The following is a 24519-nucleotide window of genomic DNA, read 5'->3' as shown; positions in this document are numbered from 1 at the left end:
CATATGACCTTCATGCCCTCGAAGTCATTTTAGAACCAATAACTGTGACTAGGTGCATTGCACATAACGTGAGATTATATTATGTTAAATGCTCTAATGCTAACGTGATGACTTCATTTTGTTCCTATTTGTTATCTTTATTATAGCAAAAGGGTGGTTGGTTTGTGGTTCTTAAACTGGTAACTCTTCCCTGCAACATAAAGTCTGAAAGGCAATGGCAGACGACAACAGAGTTGAGTTGGTCGATACTGGTACCCGAAACCAGTTGGTTGAACAAGACATTGGGTTGGTTGAAAAGGTAAGGATGTTGAGACAACATATAGCGGACATGTATCAAGTCATCCTATGACTGGGAAGGCACCACCCCCGCCACCACCTAGATTCCTAGATGCTACCCTTACCTAAGCTCCAGTCATAGTGTCAAATGATCTACCATATTCTCCGAATTTTCCCTCTTATCACAACTTTCCTAACCTCCGTAGTAGCTCCATTGTTCGTCCTCCAACTACATTTCCCAAAAATAGCCCTCCTGATGTTGTTGAGCCCCGCCAACAACAAGATCCAATGGGCGTTCCTGCTTAATGCTTTCAGCCTCAACATCGACCCCATGAATATCCACGTACTCTAGATAATCCTCCCCAATGCTACTTCTCTCCATAAAATTCCCAAAGTCATACCTCACTTTCCCACTACTCTATCCATAATGCACCACCATATGCTCCACATCCACAAGACTCGCATTGGCATGCATCACCTCCACAAATATTTTACCCGCCTCCTCAAGCATGTCAATCACCTACGCGCAAGAGGTTCCAACCGAGGCTGGAGTACAAAATGAAAAGGCAGCAGCAAAGAGAAAAGTCTTTCACTCCTATTGGAAAATCATATGCTAGTTTGTTCCAAAGGTTGAGGCAATTGGATATGTTGAAGCCAATTCAGATAAAAATGTCGAACCCCCTTCCAAAGAATTTTGATTTTTCTCAAAGGTGCGCATATTGCTCTAATGCACCGGGGCACAACATAGAAAAGTGTTGGCATCTGAAAAGAGAAGTCCAGAAACTTGTTGATGCAGGTGACATTACCGTGCAAAATCCAAATGCATCAGATACTAGCCAAAGTCAATTGCTTGTTCATAATGAGACGCATATGGTGGGCAATATTTGTGTTGAAAAGGAATATGAAAACTCTCCTGAATCCCTTGGAGGGCCACTTACCGCAAAGTTTTCAGCGCTATCAGTCTCAGTTCCAGAAGTTAATTTTAAGAATGAGTTGGCAAAGGGGACCCCAAAGCCACTTGCCGAGGTTAATGTGATGGAGACTTATGAAGGTCCTAGTAATGTTGATTTGAGACTCAGTGGCTAAGATCGCGAGCTTGGTAATTGGAAAGACACTCCTTTATTGGCTAGCCAGGGAGGAGTTTTGGTGGTTTATTTTGTGGTCATTTCTGTTGTCCGGGTTATTTCAGGGTTGTAATCCGGATATTGTCTTGTGGCTCAAATCCTTCTTCTTCTTATTTTGCCTAGTTCGTTTAGTTGTAGTAACTCGTCTAGTGTTATCTAGGATTGTTCCAGGGTTGTAACCCATATCTATTTTGCTTGTTTTGTTGTTCAAACCCTTTCACCGTCTGTCTAATGCAATCTCCCGTTTTCTATTATTTCTAGTCCATTTTTGTTTGGTTCTCTTTTTTGTTTATAGTTCTTTTCATGATGACTCTAGTGACATGACATGTACGTGGAATTCTTAGTCTGGTCTTAAAATTTAGTCTAATCATGAAATAATGAAACAAGGTTTGAATATGACAGGGACATTTGAGAGAAATAAGTAAAGATTTGGACATTTTGAGATCATTTAAAGCCCATATTGTATGAAACTGGGCAGATAGTTTGGGAAGTTAATAGGACAACAAGGATTTGGTATAAGAGAGTGCATCCTAGACAATTTGAAGCAAGCAACTTTGAGTTCAAGTGTATCTCAAGTTATAAGATAAAGCCAAGGAAGTTTATCCCAAACTGACGGAGAGTACTCATTGTGAAGAAGAAATCACCCAATGAGAGTTTTGTACTTGACATGACACTAAACAAAGATGGAAGGCATATCTGGGATATCAATGCTGATGCTGCAAAAGAAATGCTATGCATGATCTTCATATTTCACCCTCAAGTTGCATGTGTTGTACTTGGCATTTTTAGTGATTGGGAGGCCCTCTTTCAGCTACCCAAACACTTTATACCCTTAGGTACCCTTTTGAGCCAGTGTTGATTTCTTTGACCTCCCCTCTTTTGGAATCGAGTTAGAGTCACTAAAAATAAATCATGCCCCCATAAGGTTTGTTTTAGAAAGTTCATTCCAAAAGAAAATTTCAAAAAGAAAAAAGAAAAAAAAAAGAGGAAAAAGAAGAAAAAAGAAAAATAGCAACAACAAAAAGTATTCTTTTGAACTACGTTCGACCTGATTCTTGTCACCACAAGATACGTAGGCAGCCTTACGATTTGGTCGCACCAAATAAAATATTTCATAATCTCACGAAGTCAAAAGTGGGGCAGTTTTTCTTAGAAATTCCATCTCAAATAAAAAAAGAAGAATCAAATTCTCTTGTTTTAGAAATTGGGGAAAAGTTTTTTAAAATGGATTCCAAAAGTTGCAAATAAGTTAACTCTGTTGTCTTAGTTATTTTGAGCCTTTATAATATCCTTTCTTTCTAACCCTGTCCAAAAGCCACATTACAATCAAAAAACCACCTCCCAGATAATCTTTGAGAGTGTCGAGTTAGTCGTGCCAGGAGCATATGATATTTTTACCATGGTTAACCCCTTGTCATCTGCAGAATCAGAGGAAATAAGAAGAAAAGAATAAAATGAGATAGTCTTATTGGTGAAAACTCTCACGGGCATCATAAGCGACGATGAATTGAGAGAAAGAACAAAATGAAAAAGGCTTGATGGTGAAGACCCTTCGGGCACTACAAGTTGAATAAGGATCGTGAATCAGATAGGATAATCGGAGCATTGAAGCCCAATTTCACGGCTTAGAGGTATAACAAGAGTTGAACATTAGACTTGCTTGACAGATTAGGCCTCTTAACCCAAAATGCATGTCATGGTCATTGGAGTTGGTATCCACATCAGATAAGTTTCAACTTTGTAATTTTCTTGTTAGATATCATCTCTTTCCATTATCCCCTTACTATGTTCCTCTTGCTTTGTTTAAGTCCTCTTTTTGAGTTTGTTTTGTCAAAACAAGTGAGAAATGACTCCAAAATTTGCTACCAGCTTTCTAATTGCACAAAGTGGAGTCTGGCTAGCACATCAAAGTGGTATAAGTCAGGAAAAAGTGGTATGCGCTTTGAGTTGATAACAATTGACGTGCTTTGGTATTCATGTGAAATGCAAAGGTTCGGTAAATATCATTCATGAGCACAATGCTTCGGGTATAAGGTATTGGGATTGACTGGATCAAAGGTGCTTTCTGTGATAAGGGTTGACAGAAAAAGTGGTTAACCAATAACAAGCAAGGTCTTCCAAATGGAAATCAAAGTTATCATGGCAAGTGTAAGATCAATCGCCCTCAAGGATAAGACCACAAACCAACCACCATGTTTTAAACTCACAAGTTTTCTTTGTTTGAAACAGGGACGAATACTATGTCCAAATCAAAGCTTGGAAGCTCGAATTTTTCAAGTGTCATGCCCAAATTTTATCAGCACAAAGGCTGTTTGAGAAGCTTTTTACCTCCTAGACATTCCCCTAGTTGAGAAGATCATTAGCTCTCAAGAAGTTTTCCTGCTTGAGATGAACCGTACCTCCTTGGCAGTCTCTCTAGTCGGAAGAGTCTTTAGCTTTCTTTAAGTCCAGGATCCTGCCTGGAAAATAGGGTCACTTCTTAGTTTCTCCTAAGTGGTCAATTTTTAGTTTCCTTAAGCTGTTAATCTTTAGATTTTCTTGAGGTCAGGGGTCTCGCCTAGAGAATAGGGTCAGTTTTTAATTTTCTTAAGTTGTTAGTCTTTAGCTTTACTAGAATTCAGGGGTCCCGCCTGGAGAATAGGGTCAGTTTTAATTTTCTTAAGTTGCTTATCTTTGGCTTTCCTCAAGTTCAGGAGTCCCGTCTATAGAATAGGGTCAATTTTAGTTTTCTTAAATTGTTAATCTTTAGCATTTCTTTAGTTCAGGGGTCCCGCCTGGAGAATAAGGTCAGTTTTTTGTTTTCTTGAGTTGTGAATCGTTAGTTTTCCTTAAGTTCAGTGGTCTCGCCTAGAGAATAAGGTCAGTTTTAAGTTTCCTTAAGTTGTTAGTCTTTAGCTTTTCTTGAGTTCAAGGGTCCAGCCTGGAGAATAGGGTCAACTTTTAGTTTTCTTAAGTTATTAATCTTTGGCTTTCTTTAAGTTCAGGGGTCCCGCCTGGAGAATAGGGTCAGTTTTTAGTTTCCTTAAATTGTTAGTTTTTAGTTTTTCTTGAGTTCAGGGGTCCCGCCTGGAGAATGGGGTCAGTTTTTAGTTTTTTTAAGTTGTTAATCTTAGTTTTCCTTTAGCTCGGGGGTCCCGCCTAGAGAATAGGGTCAATTTTAAAGTTTAGTCAAGCTCCGTTTATAGTTTTCCTGAAGCTCAATCTCATAGGAGACGCACATCCTAGTCGATTCTTTAGTTTTACTCTTCTCTTTCATTAATAGCATAGGTATTTACAGTTTTGCTAACAGCTCACAAATCTTCCTAGTGCAAACTGGGGCAGACAATTTTGTTTGTTTTGTTGTTTTGATTGCAGGCACCCACCTGGAGAACGAGGGTCAATATTTCAGAAATCGGTTTTAAGTTCAAATCAGAGAAGCATCAGGAGCCCACCTGAAGAACAGGGTCAATTTTCAATTTTCAAGTTCAAGTTAGAGAGGCATCAGGAGCCCGCCTGAAGAACATGGTCAACTTTCAATTTTCAAGTTCAAGTTAGAGAGGCATCAGGAGCCCGTCTGAAGAACATAGTCAACTTTCAATTTTCAAGTTCAAGTTAGAGAGGCATCAGGAGCCCGCCTGAAGAACAGGGTCAACTTTCAATTTTCATGTTCAAGTCAGAGGCAGCAGGATCCCTCCTGAAGAATAGGGTTAACCTCCAGTTTTTCAATTCAAATCAGAAGTAGCATGAGCCGCTTGAAGAACAAGGTTTTCAAGCTCAAGTCTACCACAAGTTCAAGTTTATTTCAAGTGCAAGCAGCAGGGTGCCCGCCTGAAGAATAGGGTCAACTTCCAGTTTTCTTCAAATTCAAGTCAGCAGGATACCAACCTGAAGAATAGGGTGAAGTTTCAATTTCATGTTGAAGGATCAAGTGGAGATCCAAGGAAGATTCGAGACAAGAAGTAGATAGGATCTTGTATTTTTCTTTTATTTTCGCTGTAATAGTTCCTTTTATTTTGGATGTAATGGCAAGAACTTTGGACCGGAACCTCGACGGCACCTCAATCGGCTCTCCACCTCGGTATACTCCATCGCTCTTCTCACTTCTAAACTACACATGACCTGAATCCTTTATAGCCAAGGATATGTAGGCAGTTCAATACCAGGGCTCGGTCACAATCTTTTTAGCCATCTTTATTTTCTTTTAAATAAGCGTCGGGTCATAAATCAATTACGTTGCTTATTGTTCTTTACTCCGAAAACTCTTCGTGTTTCCAAGCAAAGAGGGGCAGTTGTAAGCACGCAATGATTGACCCGTGTAACTTTTAAAAGTAGTATTTTAAAATATTTACTTATTTTCATTTTAATAGGATTTCAGTCAACTTTTAATTTTTATTTTAAAACATAAGTTTAAAAACACAAAAAATAGTTTTATAATATTTCTTCTCTTATTATATATCTTTTTATTTATATCCTTTTTTTATTTATTTAAGCTTATTAGTATTTTAATTTTTACCATTACTTTAAATAGTTTTCTCTACCTTTTTTATAACATTTAAAAAATACCAAAAATATTTTCATTTTAATATATAGTTCACTTTAATAGTTTATTATTATTAGCTAAGATTAATTAGTATATTTTAGTAGTATATTTATTTTTATTTTTGTTCATTGAGAAAGAATTAAATTTGGGCCAATTAGGAGCTCATTTTCAGATTTTAGTGGCCCAACAAGACAAAGGCTCATTCTTCCCAACCCATTAGTCCATTCTCCACTTAAATGCAAGATTAAATCTTGGCCACTCATTATGTTTAATCCAATGGCCAATACTTACTCCTCACCACCATATAAAAGCCAAATTAACACCCAAAATCCTAAGGGAACTCCTCCATTCTAAAGAGAGCCACACCCCTCCTCTCCAAGATCCGGTCGCCTCTTCATCTTCAAAGCTCTCTCTTCATTTGATAGACAAGGTTGCTGCTCACTCGCCAAAAATTCGAGCACATAGATACACACGCAGCAGCACCCCCTCAACACCCAACGACCACCCTCCTCACCCGCCTCTGCCATCTCCTTCACCCGAGTTATTGCCTCGCCGGAATTGATCACCGGCGAATGGCGACGCCGCCAGCAGCAAGTCCAAAACGGCCACGCTCTCTCCTCTCAAGTCTGCCGCCACCGGCCATCTCAAACCCGCCGGACTACTGCCATTTTATCTCTCTCTCCTCCTCCTAGTATTTTTCGCTCTCTGATCGAACCACTGATAAAAGCTAAGCGCGTTGAGAAAAAGACCCTGTTATTCTGCTTTCTACTCACACCGAACAAACCATGGCTTACGTCGCGAGAGAATTGAGTTCGAGTTAAGGACCGATGAATAAAGCCGCGGCGGCACATAGGACCATGGATACACTATCTATTTTTAGGGTCTTTCTTCTTCATTGAGTACACACGGCGGTCCGTTCGAGGTTTTCGAGTTCTGGGTTCGCTCACGGGCTGATTCGCGGTTCCTGTCCAATAGTTATTGCGGTTTGCTACTCTGTCGAGTTCCCGTCGACGGATTCTTTCCTCGCTTGAGCGAGTGTAAAGCTGTTTGGATGAAATTTTGCTATTGAAAAGCTACTTAAAGGTCAATTTCTATCTTTAATATTCTACCTCTTGATTTTTGTCACATATGTGTTTGAATGGTTGATTCATATGGTTTTCATGATTATTTGTGATACCTTTTGATCCTTTGATGAAATTTACTTGAGTTTGGTAACTGGATTCGCTAATGACGTGAAAGTGACAATAAGAATGTTTTTCTTTGTTGTGTACGTGCTTTAAAGTAGGCTAGCTGGCATTGTTTTTTTATGTTACGGCTTCAATCAAATGCGATTTAGCTTTAATGAAGTAAGGGGTTCCAACTTGAAAACTTATTTTGGATTGATTTTATTGTTTGGGTTGTTGTGTAAAATTAAAATAAATTTAGGTTCAAGATAATTGTATTATTTTTCTAGTCTTGTTTTATTTACTTTTTCGGGTATGAGCATGCCTAGGCCGACCACACTTAGGTAGGCAAACCTTAGGATTTTGTTTGAATTTTCGAGGTAAGAGGTCGTTCCCCTTTAGTTTATTATGGTTTCATCAGGGGAATGCCCCGAAGAGTTTGTATATATTTTTATCCGGGTTATGCCCTGATGTGAATGTAAATGGAGGCCCGGCTACATCGCGGAGGAAGCATAGCGTAAGATAGATTATAACTCTTAGTATTTTTTTTCTTTTAGTACTTCCTTTTCTTTTTTCTTATTTTTCTTTTATTAGGTGGGGACGACCTCGAGCCTTTTTTGTGCTTATTTTTCTTTTTCCGTGTTTTTGCCTCCATTAGAATATTCTTTAAAGCCAACTTGATCGAGTACGCAACCGTACTAGTTACGGGACTTGGGGAATGCCTAATACCTTCTCCCCGAGTCAAATGAACCCCCTTATCTAGAATCTCTGGTGCAGACTATGTTTTAGAGTCTAGATGTGTTTTCAAAAGGAAAAATTATTTTTTAACGATGACCTGGCACATCGAAATCAAATGTCAGGTGGCGACTCTGAAAATCTTTTGAAACACAATCTTTTTGTCTTGAAAACCCTTTTGAGCTTAAAAATCTTCTTTATCTTTTAAAGAGGGTTAGTGACGTAAAAAAAAGGGGGTGTAATATTCACTTGAAAAAATATTGCAGTTTTGTGAGTGAGGAAAAAAGTTTTTCTCAAAATTCTTTTTCTCAAAATTTTGAAAACCTGGTCAAAACCATTTTATGGTTTTTGAAAAACTCATTTTCGAAAATTTCCAAAAACTTCTAAAATTTCATGGACAAACACATTTTTGAAAAAAAAATAATAATTTATGGACAAACGGGGCCTACATATGCAGATGGATAATCCCGAAAAGGAAATTAGATAAGGGATTTTTATCCATCTATACTATATATGAAACATATTTATCTCTCTAATCATGTTTTACCTTAATTACATGGTCACATACAATTTATCAATTATATACAAATTAGTTTTAAATGAGTCTCCCTTGATTGTAGCCCATTAATTTAGTAAATCGCCCAATCACAATTCTTTCTTTCTTTTTCTCTCTTTGAAATCAACCCTCTTTCCACACTGATTCTACAAGATTTTTTCTTCTAAAGGTTATTATTTTACCTAACAATGGCGAAGAAAGGGATTAATTTTTTTTGGATCTCAATTTTGTCATGGCTGGAGTTTGGATCTTTTTTGAGCTTCCCCTTTTCTTGTTGGTGTCTCGATGGCGAGTTAGCATATATGGATATTAATTATTTGGCTCGGTTGTTCGAATTGAAATTGTCAATCAAAAAACTTTGAAGGTGTTTGACTCTCCACCATTGACAACCCTTAAAAAGCTTCGAAGCCTTGATTTCGAATTTAGATTTTTTAAAAATATTATTTGTATGGATTGAGTGTTATTGCAAACCATTGAGAATATTCTATGGAGTTTATATATCGATTTTGATGGTATTTGGTGAAGATTTAGATGTGATTTGGATGGATTTTCAGATTGAAATTCGAAAAAGAAGCTGAAGAATACACCACATACAAAATATATACAAATTATATACAAAAGACATATTGTATAAAATTTATTTGAAAATTATATTTAAGTTGTATGATTTTGTAGTTGTATTTACTGGGTAAGAATGATATATGAACGTAGCAGATAAGATGTAAATAGGTTGTATTCCGTATAATTAGTTGTATGAAATTTATTTTTAGTAAGTACGTTATTGTAGATATATCAAATTTTGTATTAAATTTGTATGAAATTTATTTTTAATTTGTATGATGTTGTACCATATATTATTCTTTTCTTAAAATAGATAATTATGGCAAAGAAAGAGAAGAGTTGCGCTAATTATGGCTTAAAATATGTATCACACAACTGGAAGGAGTCTTATCTAGATGGAAGGACAATTTGGACTTCGTTCCCTTCAGTTACGACCTTTTCCTAGCAAAGAATCCTCTTATTTAAGGCACTGATAATTGATTATATTTAAATTGTAAGAAAAATTTATTTAGGGCGGGTAATTTATAAAAAAATTTGACAATTTTGGTAAATATGTTACTTGTCAAAATATGTGAATAGGTGAGTAAATTTTACACTTTAATGTTTTATGAATTAAATTCTTCTTTTAAAAGGTGAAGATGCTTGGAATTGCTTGGGTTTGGCCAGGCCGAACACTTTACAAATGTTTTAGGCCCAATGATTGGGCGCTTAACTTTTTTGAATTGAATTCACAATTATTATGTGGAACTCTCATCACACTTAGGTTTCAGTGACGTAAATGCGATCTACACTAAAGCGTAGTGCTAACTTAGGCTACTTCTGATAAATACCGACTGATGAAAGAGATACTGCAATGTAATAAGAAGGAAAAAATCAAAGCATTCTAGTACCAGTTCACACCAAACTTTGACATTGATAGGCCGATCGATATTCGACCAAGTCTGAACAACTGGTACTGGGCCTTTATATGGAATGGGCTAGGCCCAAGATGAAACAGATCGGACTTAGTTTGATGCAATTCATGTCATAAAAAAGGACTGTCCCAAGTCAAAGGATGAGCAAGACCCAAATTATCATGGTGGAAGAAGACTTAATACATTTGACAAGTAACATCAATCACATTAGAATTAACCCAAATATCCGCTCACTTAATCTTTTGAACTAAAAATACCCAGCAGATATGTAATATATATATATAATTCGGACACATGCCTAAGTCCAAAATCACCATACGAAACTGTTGAAATCATCAAAATTCCATTAAAATCCGACTCCGAATCGATGTTCAAAACTGAAAAATTTACTCTATGAAAAATTAGTCAACCCCCCCCCCCCCCCCAAACTTTCTCTTTTGAAATCATCAACCAATATATAATTTATGTATACCAGCTCCCCAAGTACACGCAAGTATACGTGGCCGTCAAGTAATAAAGTGACTCGAAAGTGGATGTCGAACCCACAGAGACTTAGATCAATTGTCAACTAAGCAAACTAAAATCAACTTACTGTCCAAGATGATCAAAAGTTTAACTTTTCTATTACAACTACTATTGCGAAATTCAAACACGTAACCAAGAGAGATATAGATTCCAGGGTTGTGGTCGGTTTATCAATCCTATTGAGTTCGTAATTACACATGTTAATCCAAATTATCTATGATTGCTAGTTGACCGGATCGTTTATATAAATAGCATGTTCCCACAATACAATCCGCATATCCATAATATATCAACCCTATATTGCTATGGTCTTGAATCTATCATGAATGAATATAATACAGTATTCAACTAAGCAAGGCTGTTAGGTATATTCCTATCCTAACCGCAAAATCTTTCCCCGAGCCACGGGTTCAAAAACAAGCTCTCTCCAATTCTACTCTAATCTAAGCACGGCTTTCCCAAGCATAGCATAGATAGTAAATAGAACTCAACTGCTGGCCAAACAACTAAGCAATTATGCACAGAATTAGAGAAACAACCAAAGATGATAACTCGAATAAACGGTAATATAATTAATAAACTTCAATATTCATGACAACCACAACCCTAGAACGTGAAGTTTAGCTCTATATAGACATGGTAGCAAAATAACAAATCATCAAGAAAAAGTAAAGACTACTAAGTTTGATGGAATCTGATAAATTCCGGCCTCCACGGCGGCTCCGTGCTCTTCCTTAGTCCAAAGTCTGTCTAAAGTCGGTCTCAAAATCTAAAAATGATGTTTAATGACTATTTATATGTTTAGGAAAAAGACCTAAACAAAATAACCAAGTCCAAAACCAAATAGAAGACAAAATAGACTTAAAACCCATACCATGCGTCGCCACGCGAAACACGCGAAGCACCTCGCGTCAACCCGCGCGTCGCGCACTCAAACGCAAGGAAATTTGCTCGCCTCGCCTGCTGCCTTTGCTTCGTGTTCAATTTTGATTTCTGCCTAACTTTTGCAATTCTTTTCCTTTGCTTTCCAATTGTTGTCACGTCAATTTCTCACTTGGATCATTTAAATAATTTTGTCTTAAATCATCACTCAATGATGATATCATAATATTTTTCATCATCAAATAATTACAAGTCATTCTTATAGTGTATAAAATACACATAAAATTTTTATTTTGTTCCCAATTTCGTCTTCAACATACCTACACATAAAATAAACTCAATTAAACACAAATATAGTATAGTTTAGTATTAAAGCACCTAAATGTACGGCAAGTAATGCACTAAAAGTACGGAATTATAACCAAATATCAGTAAATAATAAATCTGGTCGGCTATTTACGAAACAATCCCATTCTAATTTTCCTTTCGAGATTATCCATCGCATAATCAATATATATATTTTTTCTATATTTGACTAGTTAATGTTATTATTTCGGACTACCGATCATATGAGTAACTTGCACGTGCACTTCTCTTTTTAGTATGTTTTAAATTTGTTTATACTTATTGACAAATTTTTAAACAAATATTACTATTACATATTTCAGGCCAGTTTCCGTAAAATCTTTCTGGTCATTGGGTGGAAACAAAGATAAGATGACTAGCCGACAAGATCATGAAACGAATCATAGATGAGAGACCGTTGAAGATAAACTTATTTAACTCACAGGCCAAAGCAATGGTCTTAAGGCTAAACTTTGAAAAGTATAGAGGTGAAAGTAAAAGCGCACAATTATTTAGAACGGTCAACTCAAACTATATAAACCGGCGGTACCTTGTTAAATTTTAAATTTCGCCGACATAACGTTTATCGATACGGACACAATAAAGCGGCTGAGACACTGTATGTAACGCACTAATGCTGAATTCTTTCAGACCTTTTAGCATCAAATTAAACTTACAGACTTGAAAAAATAAGAAAGGGGAAAAGGCGAAGAATTTTCACCACCCGTTTTTGTGCTATAGTAATGTAAGTGCTTATCCGAAAAATCGGATAGAGTTAAATTTGTATATAATTTTAAGGATACATGGAGAAAAAAGAAATATTGATGAACAAGGCAAAGTAAATGAGTCCAAAAGTGTTAATCTCTCTGAAGTTGTCTTTTTGCCCCTTATGCTTATAAGAATCCCCTTTGTAGTAGAGGAATCCTACTTTATCTATATAAAAAATATATAATGAAAAACCCATGATAAATTATCTTTTCCTCAATTCTTGCCAAGATTCTCTCCCCTAGTGCAGTTGCAACGGCTCTTGTCTGTGAGCTCGATACCGGCTCGAGCTCGGTATTGGATCGAGCCCTCGGCCTTGGTTCGAACTCGACTCTGACTCGGAGTCTCGATATTCGGGGTGAGTGTTGGTCGGTCTATGCATCTTCGATAATCTCCGCTTTGCCTCGTAGTTCGATTTGGATATGAGATCGATAATGATACCGAGCTTGTCGTTGATTGGTCTTAGAGCATGAAGCTCGATGCCCTTACTTCGGACCTCGACCCGTCGTCACGCAGATACCCTTTGATCGATGTATTATCACCTCGATCAGTCTGTACGACTGATTAATCGGTTTTGACCGTACACAGATAGTCCCCTCGTTTCTTGAAAAAGGATGTGGCGAGAAACGATATAATTTTCCAACAGCTCGATCAGATATATGTTACCGTTTGCATCGATCCTGACCATGACGTACGTGATAGCTGTCCCATCGGTTCAGTTTTACCAAGGCATTCAATGTGTGTCAGACGGTGGTCGGCCACCGCTGATATTAAATCGTCATCGCTTCAATCTATAAATAACCCTTCCCTTTTACCATTCATCACTTTTGCGTCTTCAATCTTCCAAATTTTCTAAGTTCCCTTTCATCTTTTCTGAGTTTTCTGTCTGCAAATCTGTGAGTTTTACTACAAATTCTTTCTTAACACAACAAATACTCCCGTTCTTTGTTCACGAAATTTTAAATGGCAAAAACGTCTAAAACTGTTCCGCAAAAAGAGACCGCTACTTCATCTCGACCTACTGGTGGCGAGGATGTGGAAGAGCCCCGCCCTGAGAAATTCGTTCCGGTAGGGTGCTCGACTGTAGGTGATTTTAAAATTAAAAAGCCTTCTCTGATACCGGGTCGGTGTGAGCCGATGTCGAGGTACCAATGTTCAATTACCGAGAAAGTTCTAGATAAAGTCATACAAGAATGCAACTAGGATAATAAACTCGTAGTAATCCCATCGCATGATGAATGAATTACTACCCACGTCAAAGGGTTCTTAAGTGTTTACACTTATCCTTTCACGTTGGGCCCTCTAGACCATGTCATCGTTGCCTTCTGTAAGAGGTACGATGTGACCCTCGGCCAGATCCACCCTTCCTTTTGGAGGATAGTGATTCTTCTTCGATTTTTCTCGAGCAAAGTCGAGGGGCATATCTTCACCCTCGATCATCTTATGCGCCTCTACAGTCCCCGACTTTATCAAGGAGGGTTGATCAAGCTTGGTCGCCGAGCAACCAAAGCGCCATTCTCGAGCATAGATGAGATACGGGATCGGGGTTGGATGGGCCGTTTTGTTCGAATCAAAACCTCGGACCTGATCCCTGCCGATGACTTACCATTTCCCGAGAAATGGAATATGAGCCGTGAGTGAACGTTTCTTTTTGATTTTGTGATTGCCTTTCATTTTGTTGATCCATTTTTCTTTTCTTATCACAGTCGTAGCTCGGATACCGGAACCGATCCCGGATCTTAAACAATGGGTCAAAGGTCTGATGTTGTAGAGACCGTACTCTGAGCGTGCTTGGGTCGAATTATCAAAGGGTCGATGGGAGGCCCGCAGTCATGGTAAATCTTTTTATCGATTTGTCTCTTTATCGGTTTGTATAGTAAATCTCCCTTTTCTCCCTTTGTAGGACTCGGGAAATATGTAGTCATGAGGCCTCCATCTGGTGGTGAAGAAGTTCTTTCCCTGAAGCAGGTAAAAGAAAGGAAGAGAAAAGACGTATCGGGCTCCCCGAGCTCGAAAAAGAAGAAACCGGCTAAGAGATCTCGAAAGCCAAAGGGGGGCTCTGGTGTAATGTCTTCGGAAGTGGTCCGCCATTTAAGGGACGAGCCGGAAGAAGGAGAGGAGAATTTAGCCTGTGTACGGGCTAATGTTGTGATTCAATAGTCTTCCAATTTGGTGGAAGCAAATCAGGGAACCCTGGCCATAATCCCAGAACAAGAAGAAGCTGAGATTATCCCTTCTCGAGCTAAGATGATTGAAAGGGACACCGAGGGTGGGTCTTCTCGGGCAGTAGAAGATATTTCAAGGGATGAGTTCGGGATAGTTGACATTAGCGGATCCCCTCAGATTTTGGATGCCATGATTTAAGAGGCTAGCATGTTGGAGGATCGGTCCTATGCGGGTATTCGGGAGTCGGTCGATATCCACGATTTTCTGGAGGGGCTTGAGTCAGGTGCCTCGGAGGAGGTTACCGGTTTTGGTGGAATGCCGGTACCCAAAAATGCATCGTGGTCAGGTTCTACCGAGCCTTCATCGATTCACAAACTGGTGGACCGATTCCCATCCCCGAGTATCGATCCCGACCGAAGGCGGAAGATAGTGCTCTCTGTACCTGAGGATACCAGAACTTTTTCTCCCCCTGTGGGGATTGCTAGTTACCTTCAGTCCTTGGTGACCGAAGAAGATCAATCACTGATTAATGCGGTAGGGCCCACCTGTCTCTTCAACGAGGCCCAACATGCTTTGAATCGGGTAACTTGATGGCGTTTTTGCCATTTCTTTTATACTTAGAATTGTAGGTAATTCTAATATTTCTCCTTCTGTTTGTAGGCTTCGGTGTTGCATCACGAGGCCTTTCTTCGAATCCAGGAGGAGCATGAAGCCGAGGTTCAGAGCCTCACTAAGAAGGGTGACTCGTACAAGCTCCTTAGTGAAAAACTTCGAGCAGATTTGACAGCGGCTCAGGAGGAGCATGAAGAGATGGCTGAGCAGGTATTCCGAATGTTCCATGATAGTGAAGATGAAAAAGAGATAACCACTAACGATCCGATTCTGCAGGTTCGGCAGAGGATCGAGCAAATTGGATGGCTTAACTTATAGGTAGATGCGCTACTGGCCGAGGTAGAAGAATTGAAAAAGTGTATGGATATCCTTGCCTCGAAAAAGGAAGCCGTTCAAGCTCAGTTGGAGTTGTTTGATGCCCAACTTCGATCTGCGAAAGAAACTGCTTCGGGGCTGATCGAAAAGATGAAAGAGCTTCAGCATCGGTTGGATTTGGCACTTCAGATAAAGCAGATTTGGCTAAAGAACTTGAAGTGGCCAGATCTGAGGTGATCAAGGCCAATAAAAGAGCCGATGCAAAAGTGGCTCAGTTCAGGATCGATGTTGAGGTTAACCAAGCCAAAGCTAAGAGCATGGTCGAACATGCAAAATGGAAAACTCGGACAGAAGCTCTCAAAGAGGTCAGAGCTCAGGGCTTCGATATTGGAGCCGAGATTGAAGTCGCCAGGGCGGAGGAGAACACAGCTCGAAGGTTGGCCTTTCCTGAGAAGGACTCCGATGACTCGGGGGAGTCTGAAGATGAGGAAGATGCCGAGAACATGGCCTTTGATGCCGAGCTTAGGTCGTTTGTTACGTTCTTTTGATACCGCTTTCGGTTTTTGTGTAAAGAACTTCCTTTTGGCTGAGTTTCCGCCTTTGTACGAAAAATTGTACATATAAATCTTTCTTCCTTTTGAAGCAAAATAGCCTTTTAAGTTAAATAGATAGTTTGAATTTTAATCTATGTTGCCTTCGGACCTTGTGGGTAGTCCCATTTTCTTTATCGGGCTCGAACAGCCTTCAGCCTTTAAATAGTCAAGTGTTTGTTTGGACTCGAAGTGATGAGTAATGTTACTCGAAGTAATGTAGCCCGTAGGCGTAATGGTCGAGTGAGTTCTCGCTCGAACATGAAATAAAAGTGGCCTATAGGCTTAGTAGTCGAGTGAATGATTCGAACTCGAAAGTAATGTAGCCCGTAGGCATAATGGTCGAGTGAGTGCTTGCTCGAACTCGAAATAAAAGTAGCCTGTAGGCTTAGTAGTCGAGTGAATGATTCGAACTCGTAGTAATGTAGCCCGTAGGCGAAATGGTCGACTTAGTGCTTGCTCGAACTAGAAATAAAAGTAGCCCGTAGGCTTACTAGTCAAGTGAATGATTCGAACACGAAGTAATGTAGCCCATAGGCATAATGGTCGAGTGAGTGCTTGCTCGAACAAGAAATAAAAGTAGCCCGTAGGCTTAGTAGTCGAGTGACTGATTCGAACTCGAAGTAATGTATCCCGTAGGCATAATGGTCGAGTGAGTGCTTGCCCGAGCTCGAAATAAAAGTAGCCCATAGGCTTAGTAGTCGAGTGAATGATTCGAACTCGAAGTAATGTAGCCCGTAGGCACAATGATCAAGTGAGTGCTTGCTCGAACTCGAAATGAAAGTAGCCCGTAGGCTTAGTAGTCGAGTGAATGATTCGAACTCGAAATAATGTAGCTCGTAGGCGTAATGGTCGAGTGAGTGCTTGCTCGAACTCGAAATAAAAATAGCCTGTAGGCTTAGTAGTCGAGTGAATGAGTCGAACTCGAAGTAATGTAGCCCGTAGGCATAATGGTCGAGTGAGTGCTTGCTCGAACTCGAAATAAAAGTAGCATGTAGGCTTAGTAGTCGAGTGAATGATTCGAACTCGAAGTAATGTAGCCCGTAGGCGTAATGGTCGAGTGAGTTCTTGCTCGAACTCAAAATAAAAGTAGCCCATAGGCTTAGTATTGGAGTGAATGATTCGAACTCGAAATAATGTAGCCTGTAGGCGTAATGGTCGAGTGAGTGCTTGCTCAAACTCGAAATAAAAGTAGCTCGTAGGCTTATTAGTCGAGTGAATGATTCGAACTCGAAGTAATGTAGCCCGTAGGCATAATGGTCGAGTGAGTGCTTGCTCGAACTCGGAATAAAAGTAGCCCGTAGGCTTAGTAGTCGAGTGAATGATTCGAACTCGAAATAATGGAGCCCGTAGGCATAATGGTCGAGTGAGTGCTTGCTCAGACTCGATCATGTTTGCATAGTAAATCTTAGATATAAGATATCGGTAAAGAAGAGAGCTTTCTTTGCAAATCATTATACATGTGTTCATGTTTTGCATCAGGGCTCGGGCCAATTACATGAGCATGGTTTGTTTTGACCATTTGGCTCTTACAATGTTTCCTGTCGAGACATCGTTTGTCATGAAATAACGAAGTAACTTCCTTTGCATTGTACTTGATAATTGTCGTTGATATGCTTGATGACGATGGTATGCCCCCCAGTATTCGAGGATGATTGTAAGGAGGCATCAAATACTATTGAATTGTTCCGAGTTAGCACGATCAATAGTTACCTCATTAAAAAACCTTGCCGAAAAACCTATTTGGGACAAAACCGGTCTAAGGAAAAAAAGAGTGCAACGCGTGCTTTCAGACATAAGGTTTCGTGTTGAATAATCCATCTTTGTTCCTGATCGAGTTCATTAATCCTCGTCTTTGGTCGAACACCTGCATTGGTTCGTTTTGAAATATAATTGAACCGGGGGGGGGGGGGGGTCATATCTTAGCAGTAGTATCATTTTAGCCGTTTATCACACCGAGCTCGTAGAATTTCCATTATAGGGTCGGTATCGATATTTGATCGATCTATGTTCTCGGTTGGCAACCATTTTAATAACGGACCCAAAACCTAACTGATAGTCTTCGATTCTTATTTTAGATTGATACCGATTATGTGTATCGGCCCAAGTAATAGCTGGGTACTCGATCAGGTTGTGCTTCAGCCGCCGTGAAGCCGTCGAGCTTCGTTCGTTTAGTCCTTGAGTGAAAGCTTGAACATCCCAATTGTCTGTGACTGTAGGTAGATCCATTCGTTCCATTTGGAAACGAGATACGAATTCTCTTAGCGTCTCGTTATCCTTTTGTCTTACCTTGAATAGGTCCGACTTCCTGGTTTCGACCTTTATGGCCCCGGCATGTGCTTTTATGAAAGAATCTGCAAGCAAAGCAAAAAAATCGATAGAGTTAGACGGTAAATTATGATACCATATCATTGCTCCCCTTGTCAGGGTTTTACCGAATATTTTCAATAATACAGATTCGATCCCATCGTTCTCTTTGATGGCACATGTATAAGAGGTGACATGTTCATTGGGATCGGTCGTTCCAGAATATTTAAGAATATCAGGCATGCGAAACTTCTTTGGGATAGGTTTAGGAGCCGCGCTTGGGGGGAAAGGCTTTTGCATAAATTTTTTTGAATCCAACCCTTTTATCATTGGTGGAGCTCCTGGGATCTGATCGACCATGGAGTTATATGTTTTTACTTTTTTATTGTTGGCTTCGACTCGCTTTGTGAGTTCCTCGAGCAATTTAGCAATTTCGGGAGCAATCCCTGATTCTTGCTCATTTGACTTCACTATGGCTGGCTCCGTTCTGTGGGTGATTTCTTGAGATGGATTGGGCTCCGGCCTGCTTTGTAGCTGGGTTTGGCTTTGCAACTGAGCTATTGCTGCCTGTTGAGCTTGCAATATTTCGAAAATCATACGCAAGCTGACGCCGTTTTCCTCGACGATATGGGTATCTCGAGCACAGATCGAGTGCCTCCATGAATGCCATTTTCGAGTTCAGAATGTAGGTTCGCCTCAATGGCCACATACGAATTGATATCTATCGGTGCTCCGATTCGGGCTCCAACGACATCGAAAAATGGTCTTTCGGTGCTAGGTGTCAAATTATTGTTCTCATCTTGAAGACCGGCTTCGTTGCCGATCGGCGTGGCCATTTGACTGGTAGTTAGTCGTTGCTAATCCGAAATCCAAGATATTTTCGGAAACAAGCGCAAAACACAACGGTGTGTTTTTGCAGATTCGTATCAAATAACTACTGTTATCCTTAGCCCCACGGTGGGCGCCAAACTGTTTACCCGAAAAATCGGATAGAGTTAAATTTGTATATGGTTCTAAGGATACGTGATATAATTTGATACAAATTGCAGAGTGAAACAGAAATATATATATTCTTTGACAGATGGAATGAAATATAAGGGAGAGAAAAAGGAAATGTTGATGAACAAGGCAAAGTAAATGAGCTCAAAAGTGTTAATCTCTCTGAAATTGTCTTTTTTTACAATGCCCCTTATGCTTACAAGAATTCACTCTTTTATAGTAGAAGAATCCTACTTTATCACCCCTTTTTACATGAATTGTCTTTTCCTCGATTCCTGCCAAGATTCTCTCCCCTAGTGCGGTTACAACGGCTCTTGTCTGTGAGCTCGATACCGGCTCGAGCTCGGTATTGGATCGAGCCCTCGACCTTGGTTCGAGCTCGACTATGACTCGGAGTCTCGATATTCGGGGTGAGTGTTGGTCGGTCTATGCATCTTTGATAATCTCCGTTTTGCCTCATAGTTCGATTTGGATATGAGCTCGATAATGATACCGAGCTTGTCGTTGATTGGTCTTAGAGCTCGAAACTCGATACCCTTACTTCGGACCTCAACCCGTCGTCACGTAGATACCTTTTGATCGAGGTATTATCACCTCGACCAGTCCGTACGGCTGACTTAATCGGTTTTGACCCTACACAAAGAGAATTTTCAATTTTACCAAATAGGTTATTTTTCTAGAGTATAGTTAATGTTGATAGTAGAAAAGTATGCATCCTCGTCATATAGTATACCTCCGAGAGAATCCACGTCGTATGTGGCATCTTTGTCATGATTCAATATGAGTGAAGTATTAGTGGCGGACCCAAGATTTTGTACAAGCGGGTTCAATCTTAGAAGTACATAACTTTAGTTGTAAAATAGTAGTTGTCAAGTGAGTTCAAATAAAATATTCATACAAAATTTACGCAGCTTTAATGCTAATTTATACATATACACAATATTATTTTTTAATAAAGCAGATTCAATTGAAGTCGTTTGCCACCACGTATATCCGCCCTAGGAAGTATATAGTTATATATATACTCAAATGAAAACCAAAAAGCATAGTTGTCTTTATGTGTTACATCACATGTAATTTAACAAAACCTATATATATCTTGACCAAAAAACAAGGACACCTTGCATACCAAACGCCAAAGCCAATTGTAACGTAAAAATTGAAGTCCATATGTCAGCAAACTAAATCGACTTGTGAAAGGAGGAAGACAAGTGTATATGACCTTGTGACGCCAACTCTCAATTTTGGAAGTTGTGTAGATTCATATAATAATGCCATACTACTAGAGCCTACGCGTTTGTATCTTTTTGACTAAGAAAAAGAGTAGTAGTGATGACGTTTCACAATGTCTGTATCACCCCTTGCATATTCCATGAAAAAACAAACCGAAACTAAGTACTTCTAATTCTTTTGGTTCTTGACTCGCCACTCCAATTATCCTTTCAATTTTAGGGATGTGTGGGTTTGGAAGTGGAGTGCATTTTGTGTCATCAGATATTAAGCGGCGCTTTGCCATTTGTGTCGCTAATTCTGGAATCTCTTCGAGTCTAATTATGTTATTGACTATATCCACCTCAGACCGAGCTCGAAACTTAATAAACAGTTTGCGGGAAAGGCTAAAAAGTATGACAAGGAGAAAGAAAAATCAACAAAATTAGGTTCGGATCGATGATTAGATAGTAGTCACTTAATCAACAAAATAGTTTGGTGTAAAGAACTACGACTATACTATATTCTTATCCAAATAGTCATTTCAATGTCCCTGTCCTTTTCTTTTTCACCACGTGTTTGAGAAATTCTATCATAAATTTAATTATTAGATCAATCTTTTATTTTTTTAAACTATTAGTAGGTTCTAGATGTTCATATTATAAATTGTAGAGCATCTAATAATTGATGAAATCATGAAAGTGGGCTTTTAGTCACTGGTAGGTGCTTTCAGTTTTATTCTTTAACTAGGTGTGTAGAGGATGAACTTAAAGAGTGTTCTTATGAATAACTTGCACAAAGATATTACAATATGATTCTTATGGTAATTTCAGTTTTGGTTTTAAACGTTTCTACTTCACTTATCATGGTAATATATAATTTTTAAGCTTATTCCTAGCTAGATTACATATATATGTAAAGGAAGTGATTGTTTCTTTCTTATATGAGATTTTAAGTTAAACGACATACTTAATCATTTGTTTCTTATTTTTCTTCACCTTGGTGGTGGCTCTTTTCCCCTTAAAAAACCCTCTAACAGAGTAACAACCCCAAATTCTGTAAATGTACTTCCTGCTAAATATGACACAGAAGAATAGAATAATGCCTACAACAGTGCATATAATTGGTAATGTGTTAATCCCGTGCAGCTGATATCAAAATCATAATGTTGAGAAATGTCAATTCAGATAACTTCTACAATTCCACGTCTTTTTTCATGTGATTTATTATATGTATGCTCAATTTACATAAAAAGGAAATAAGCTAATCCTGCACTTTGTCATCCTCTAAGTAGAATACCAAAGCCTTAAAGAAAATACATCCCCTGCATAAATTTTAGTACAAGGGGAAACAGTGTGTACAACAGAATACATTGTATATATATATGTGCCCAATTACATGAACAAAATCTTGTTAATTTTACCTTTTTGTCCCCAACCAAAGAATATTTGCGCTCTACCCCGCTCTACCTCATTAATCAGCGCAATATTTCCAATTTGTCTGAACATATCCACGAGCATTCACATTTTTACCCTCACCCAAAATTTTCTGTATTACAAATTCAATGCTTTTAACCTTTCACTATTTACCGACTGAAACCCATATTCACTGTTTGGGTCGGGTACCGAATCCCAAACGGGTCAGGTACCGAGTTCGTGTAGGCTTGTAACCCGGTTGAATTCTCTTGATAGAAACCCGAGTTGTTAACTCGTTGAGCTCTAATTCCGCTCTCTACTTCATCATCCACTCCACCTTCAAACTTGACATCTCCATGAAAATTCAATTGCGTGGGGTGAGCAAAAAATTCATTCAGATTATTCAAATTGTTGTTACTGTTTTGATTGTTCAAATGCACCTGAGATTGATTTCCGGTACCTAATTCCGGGAACGAATTAAATCCAGCTAGAGTGGCCCAATCGAAGTTTCCAGAACCCAAGTGCTGAAGATTAAGCTTATCATCTTGTTGTAAATTCCTAAGAGAGTTCATTCTTGGTAAGGAGAAGTAACGGTCCTCAATTTCTGGTAAGGATTCCAGCATATCATCAAATTGAGAAGAGGATGATGAAGAAGAACCGTGGCTTATTTCCTTGCTGCTTAAACCAGAAATGTTCGGTTTTTGCCCACCCGAATTCTTCTTATAAATCCGACAAAGCACCCACTCATCTAGCTGAAATATATATTATTAAAAAAAACATATTAATGTCACAATTCAGAAATAAAACAATTGTAATTAATTGGAAAAAGGGGTGGATATACGTACCCTAGAACTTCCATTTTTCCTTGGAGATTCACCGAGTCTATATTCATGCATGATCCAATTAGTCTTGGTTCCTTTAGGTGCTTTACCCACGTAAAACACTAAAGCTTTCTTAATTCCAACTTTTCTCCCTTCTGTAGTGATTATTTTATCAGTTCCTGTTGCTTTCCAATACCCAGAGCCAGCTACTCTGTTTGGTCGTGATCCATTCGGGTACTTCCTATCTCTGGGACTGAAAAAGTACCATTCCTTTTCTCCAAATATTGCTTTACCTTTAGAAATCAAAAAATAAATCAATTTAGAAACACTAAAACTAATTGAATAAGAAAAAAAATGTTAGAAGATAGAGAAACTTACTTGGAAGAACCCAAGGATCAAATTTGTACAAATCAATCTCTGCAATAATTTGTAAAGAGAAATCATGGCCAGCAACTTTGCGACACAAGTATTGAACTAAAAGCTCCTCGTCAGTCGGGTAAAACCGAAACCCGGGTGGCAAACTTAGTTGTGAAAGAGGGTCCATTTCCTGAACACCCATTATTCTTCTTGGCAGCAAAAACCCAAGCAAGCAAATGGTTAAATGGCAGAGAGAGAACTGCGAAGTCTTTAAAAAATTGGGGAGAAAATTATATTTTCTGAATTTTCTTTTCTAATTTCTTGAATTATGTGCAATGGCGGTTGTTTATATAGGCAGAGACTAGTAAAAAAACACTAGAGATAAGTACGGTCGTCCTTTTCGATGGGACCTAATGAAGTTTATCGTGGGTTCTAAAAGACGACACGTAGCAAAGGTTCGGCGTTATCAAGCGGCCGACCTTATCTTATGGTAAAAGCCTTGAGGCAAGTGCATGAACCCATAGCTATACAAGAAACTTTTTTTATCATCTAACTTGTAAATTCAATAGTGAATAAATCTTGGTTTTCCCTCTACTATAGGGTAAAAACAGTAATGCTGAAAATAAACATGTAAATTCAGTGACTTGATTAATTTTGTTTTGCATTGCACGAGCTTCTATTAGTATATACGGTAAATATTGATACATGACTATTAAAAAGAGGACACGTGAAATTCGAGACGGGTTGCTAAAAATCGAACGCAACTACTCTACTTGTCACCGGAAAGGATAACATTCATAAAGGTGTATCAAATGCTCTGCGTACGGTAGCATTTACTAAGAAATATTCTGCAGCATTAAGAGCGACGATTCGTTAGAGAGAATCTAGCATTTATGTTTACCGTTATATTTTTATCAATGACCTCATAATTGACAATAAAGGAGAGCACAATCCTAGGACCTCTTTCCCTAGATATAGATATAAATAGTGAGTTGTTACCATTGTAAAGAATACGAATTTTCTGGCAAAACATATACTATATTCTATACAAAACTTTATACAAACTAAGGCTAAGTATTGTATATTTCTTCGATTATTGTATTCTTTCAGGATCAAATTAGTTCACTTGTCTAGAAAATCCCGTATAAATTCAGCTGTACCGTTTTACGGATAAATAGTTTGGCTCCCAACGTGGGGCCTAGACAGTCGTGCAATTAAATTGAATCTTGCCTTTTTACTAATGTGTTTTGATTATTTTGTCTTAGAAAAAAACACAAAGAAAATGGTAAATAACACTATTAACGATGCACACAACCTTGAAATTTGAGGGGATCAGCCTTCTTTCGAGGACTCAATGAGTGAT

At 38.7% G+C, this 24519-nt stretch overlaps 1 protein-coding gene across 1 annotated transcript; it reads right to left on the bottom strand.

Annotated features, from left to right (window-relative positions):
* Positions 1-21745: 21745 nt before the first annotated feature.
* Positions 21746-23480, bottom strand: LOC104090751 (NAC domain-containing protein JA2L). Its single transcript, XM_009595924.4, has 3 exons — positions 23178-23480; positions 22824-23092; positions 21746-22730 (listed from the first exon to the last, which is right to left on the bottom strand). Exons 1-3 carry the CDS (start codon positions 23356-23358, stop codon positions 22149-22151), a joined length of 1032 nt encoding a protein of 343 aa, XP_009594219.1. The 5' UTR covers positions 23359-23480; the 3' UTR covers positions 21746-22148.
* Between the last annotated feature and the right edge of the window lie 1039 nt (positions 23481-24519).

The sequence above is a fragment of the Nicotiana tomentosiformis genome, chromosome 7 (genome assembly GCF_000390325.3).
Source record: "Nicotiana tomentosiformis chromosome 7, ASM39032v3, whole genome shotgun sequence".
In the NCBI taxonomy this organism is placed as follows: domain Eukaryota; kingdom Viridiplantae; phylum Streptophyta; class Magnoliopsida; order Solanales; family Solanaceae; genus Nicotiana; species Nicotiana tomentosiformis.
The sequence above is the reverse complement of the archived record's forward strand: the minus strand, read 5'-3'. Positions and strand labels throughout refer to the sequence as shown.

Bases quoted from the DNA above. Each gene is read 5' to 3' on its own strand.
- LOC104090751 (XM_009595924.4), bottom strand. From the start codon at position 23,358: ATGGGTGTTCAGGAAATGGACCCTCTTTCACAACTAAGTTTGCCACCC. The intron at 23,093-23,177 runs GTAAGTTTCTCT...TGATTTCTAAAG, and splicing joins TGATCCTTGGGTTCTTCCAA to GTAAAGCAATATTTGGAGAA. The intron at 22,731-22,823 runs GTACGTATATCC...TATATATTTCAG, and splicing joins GGAAAAATGGAAGTTCTAGG to CTAGATGAGTGGGTGCTTTG.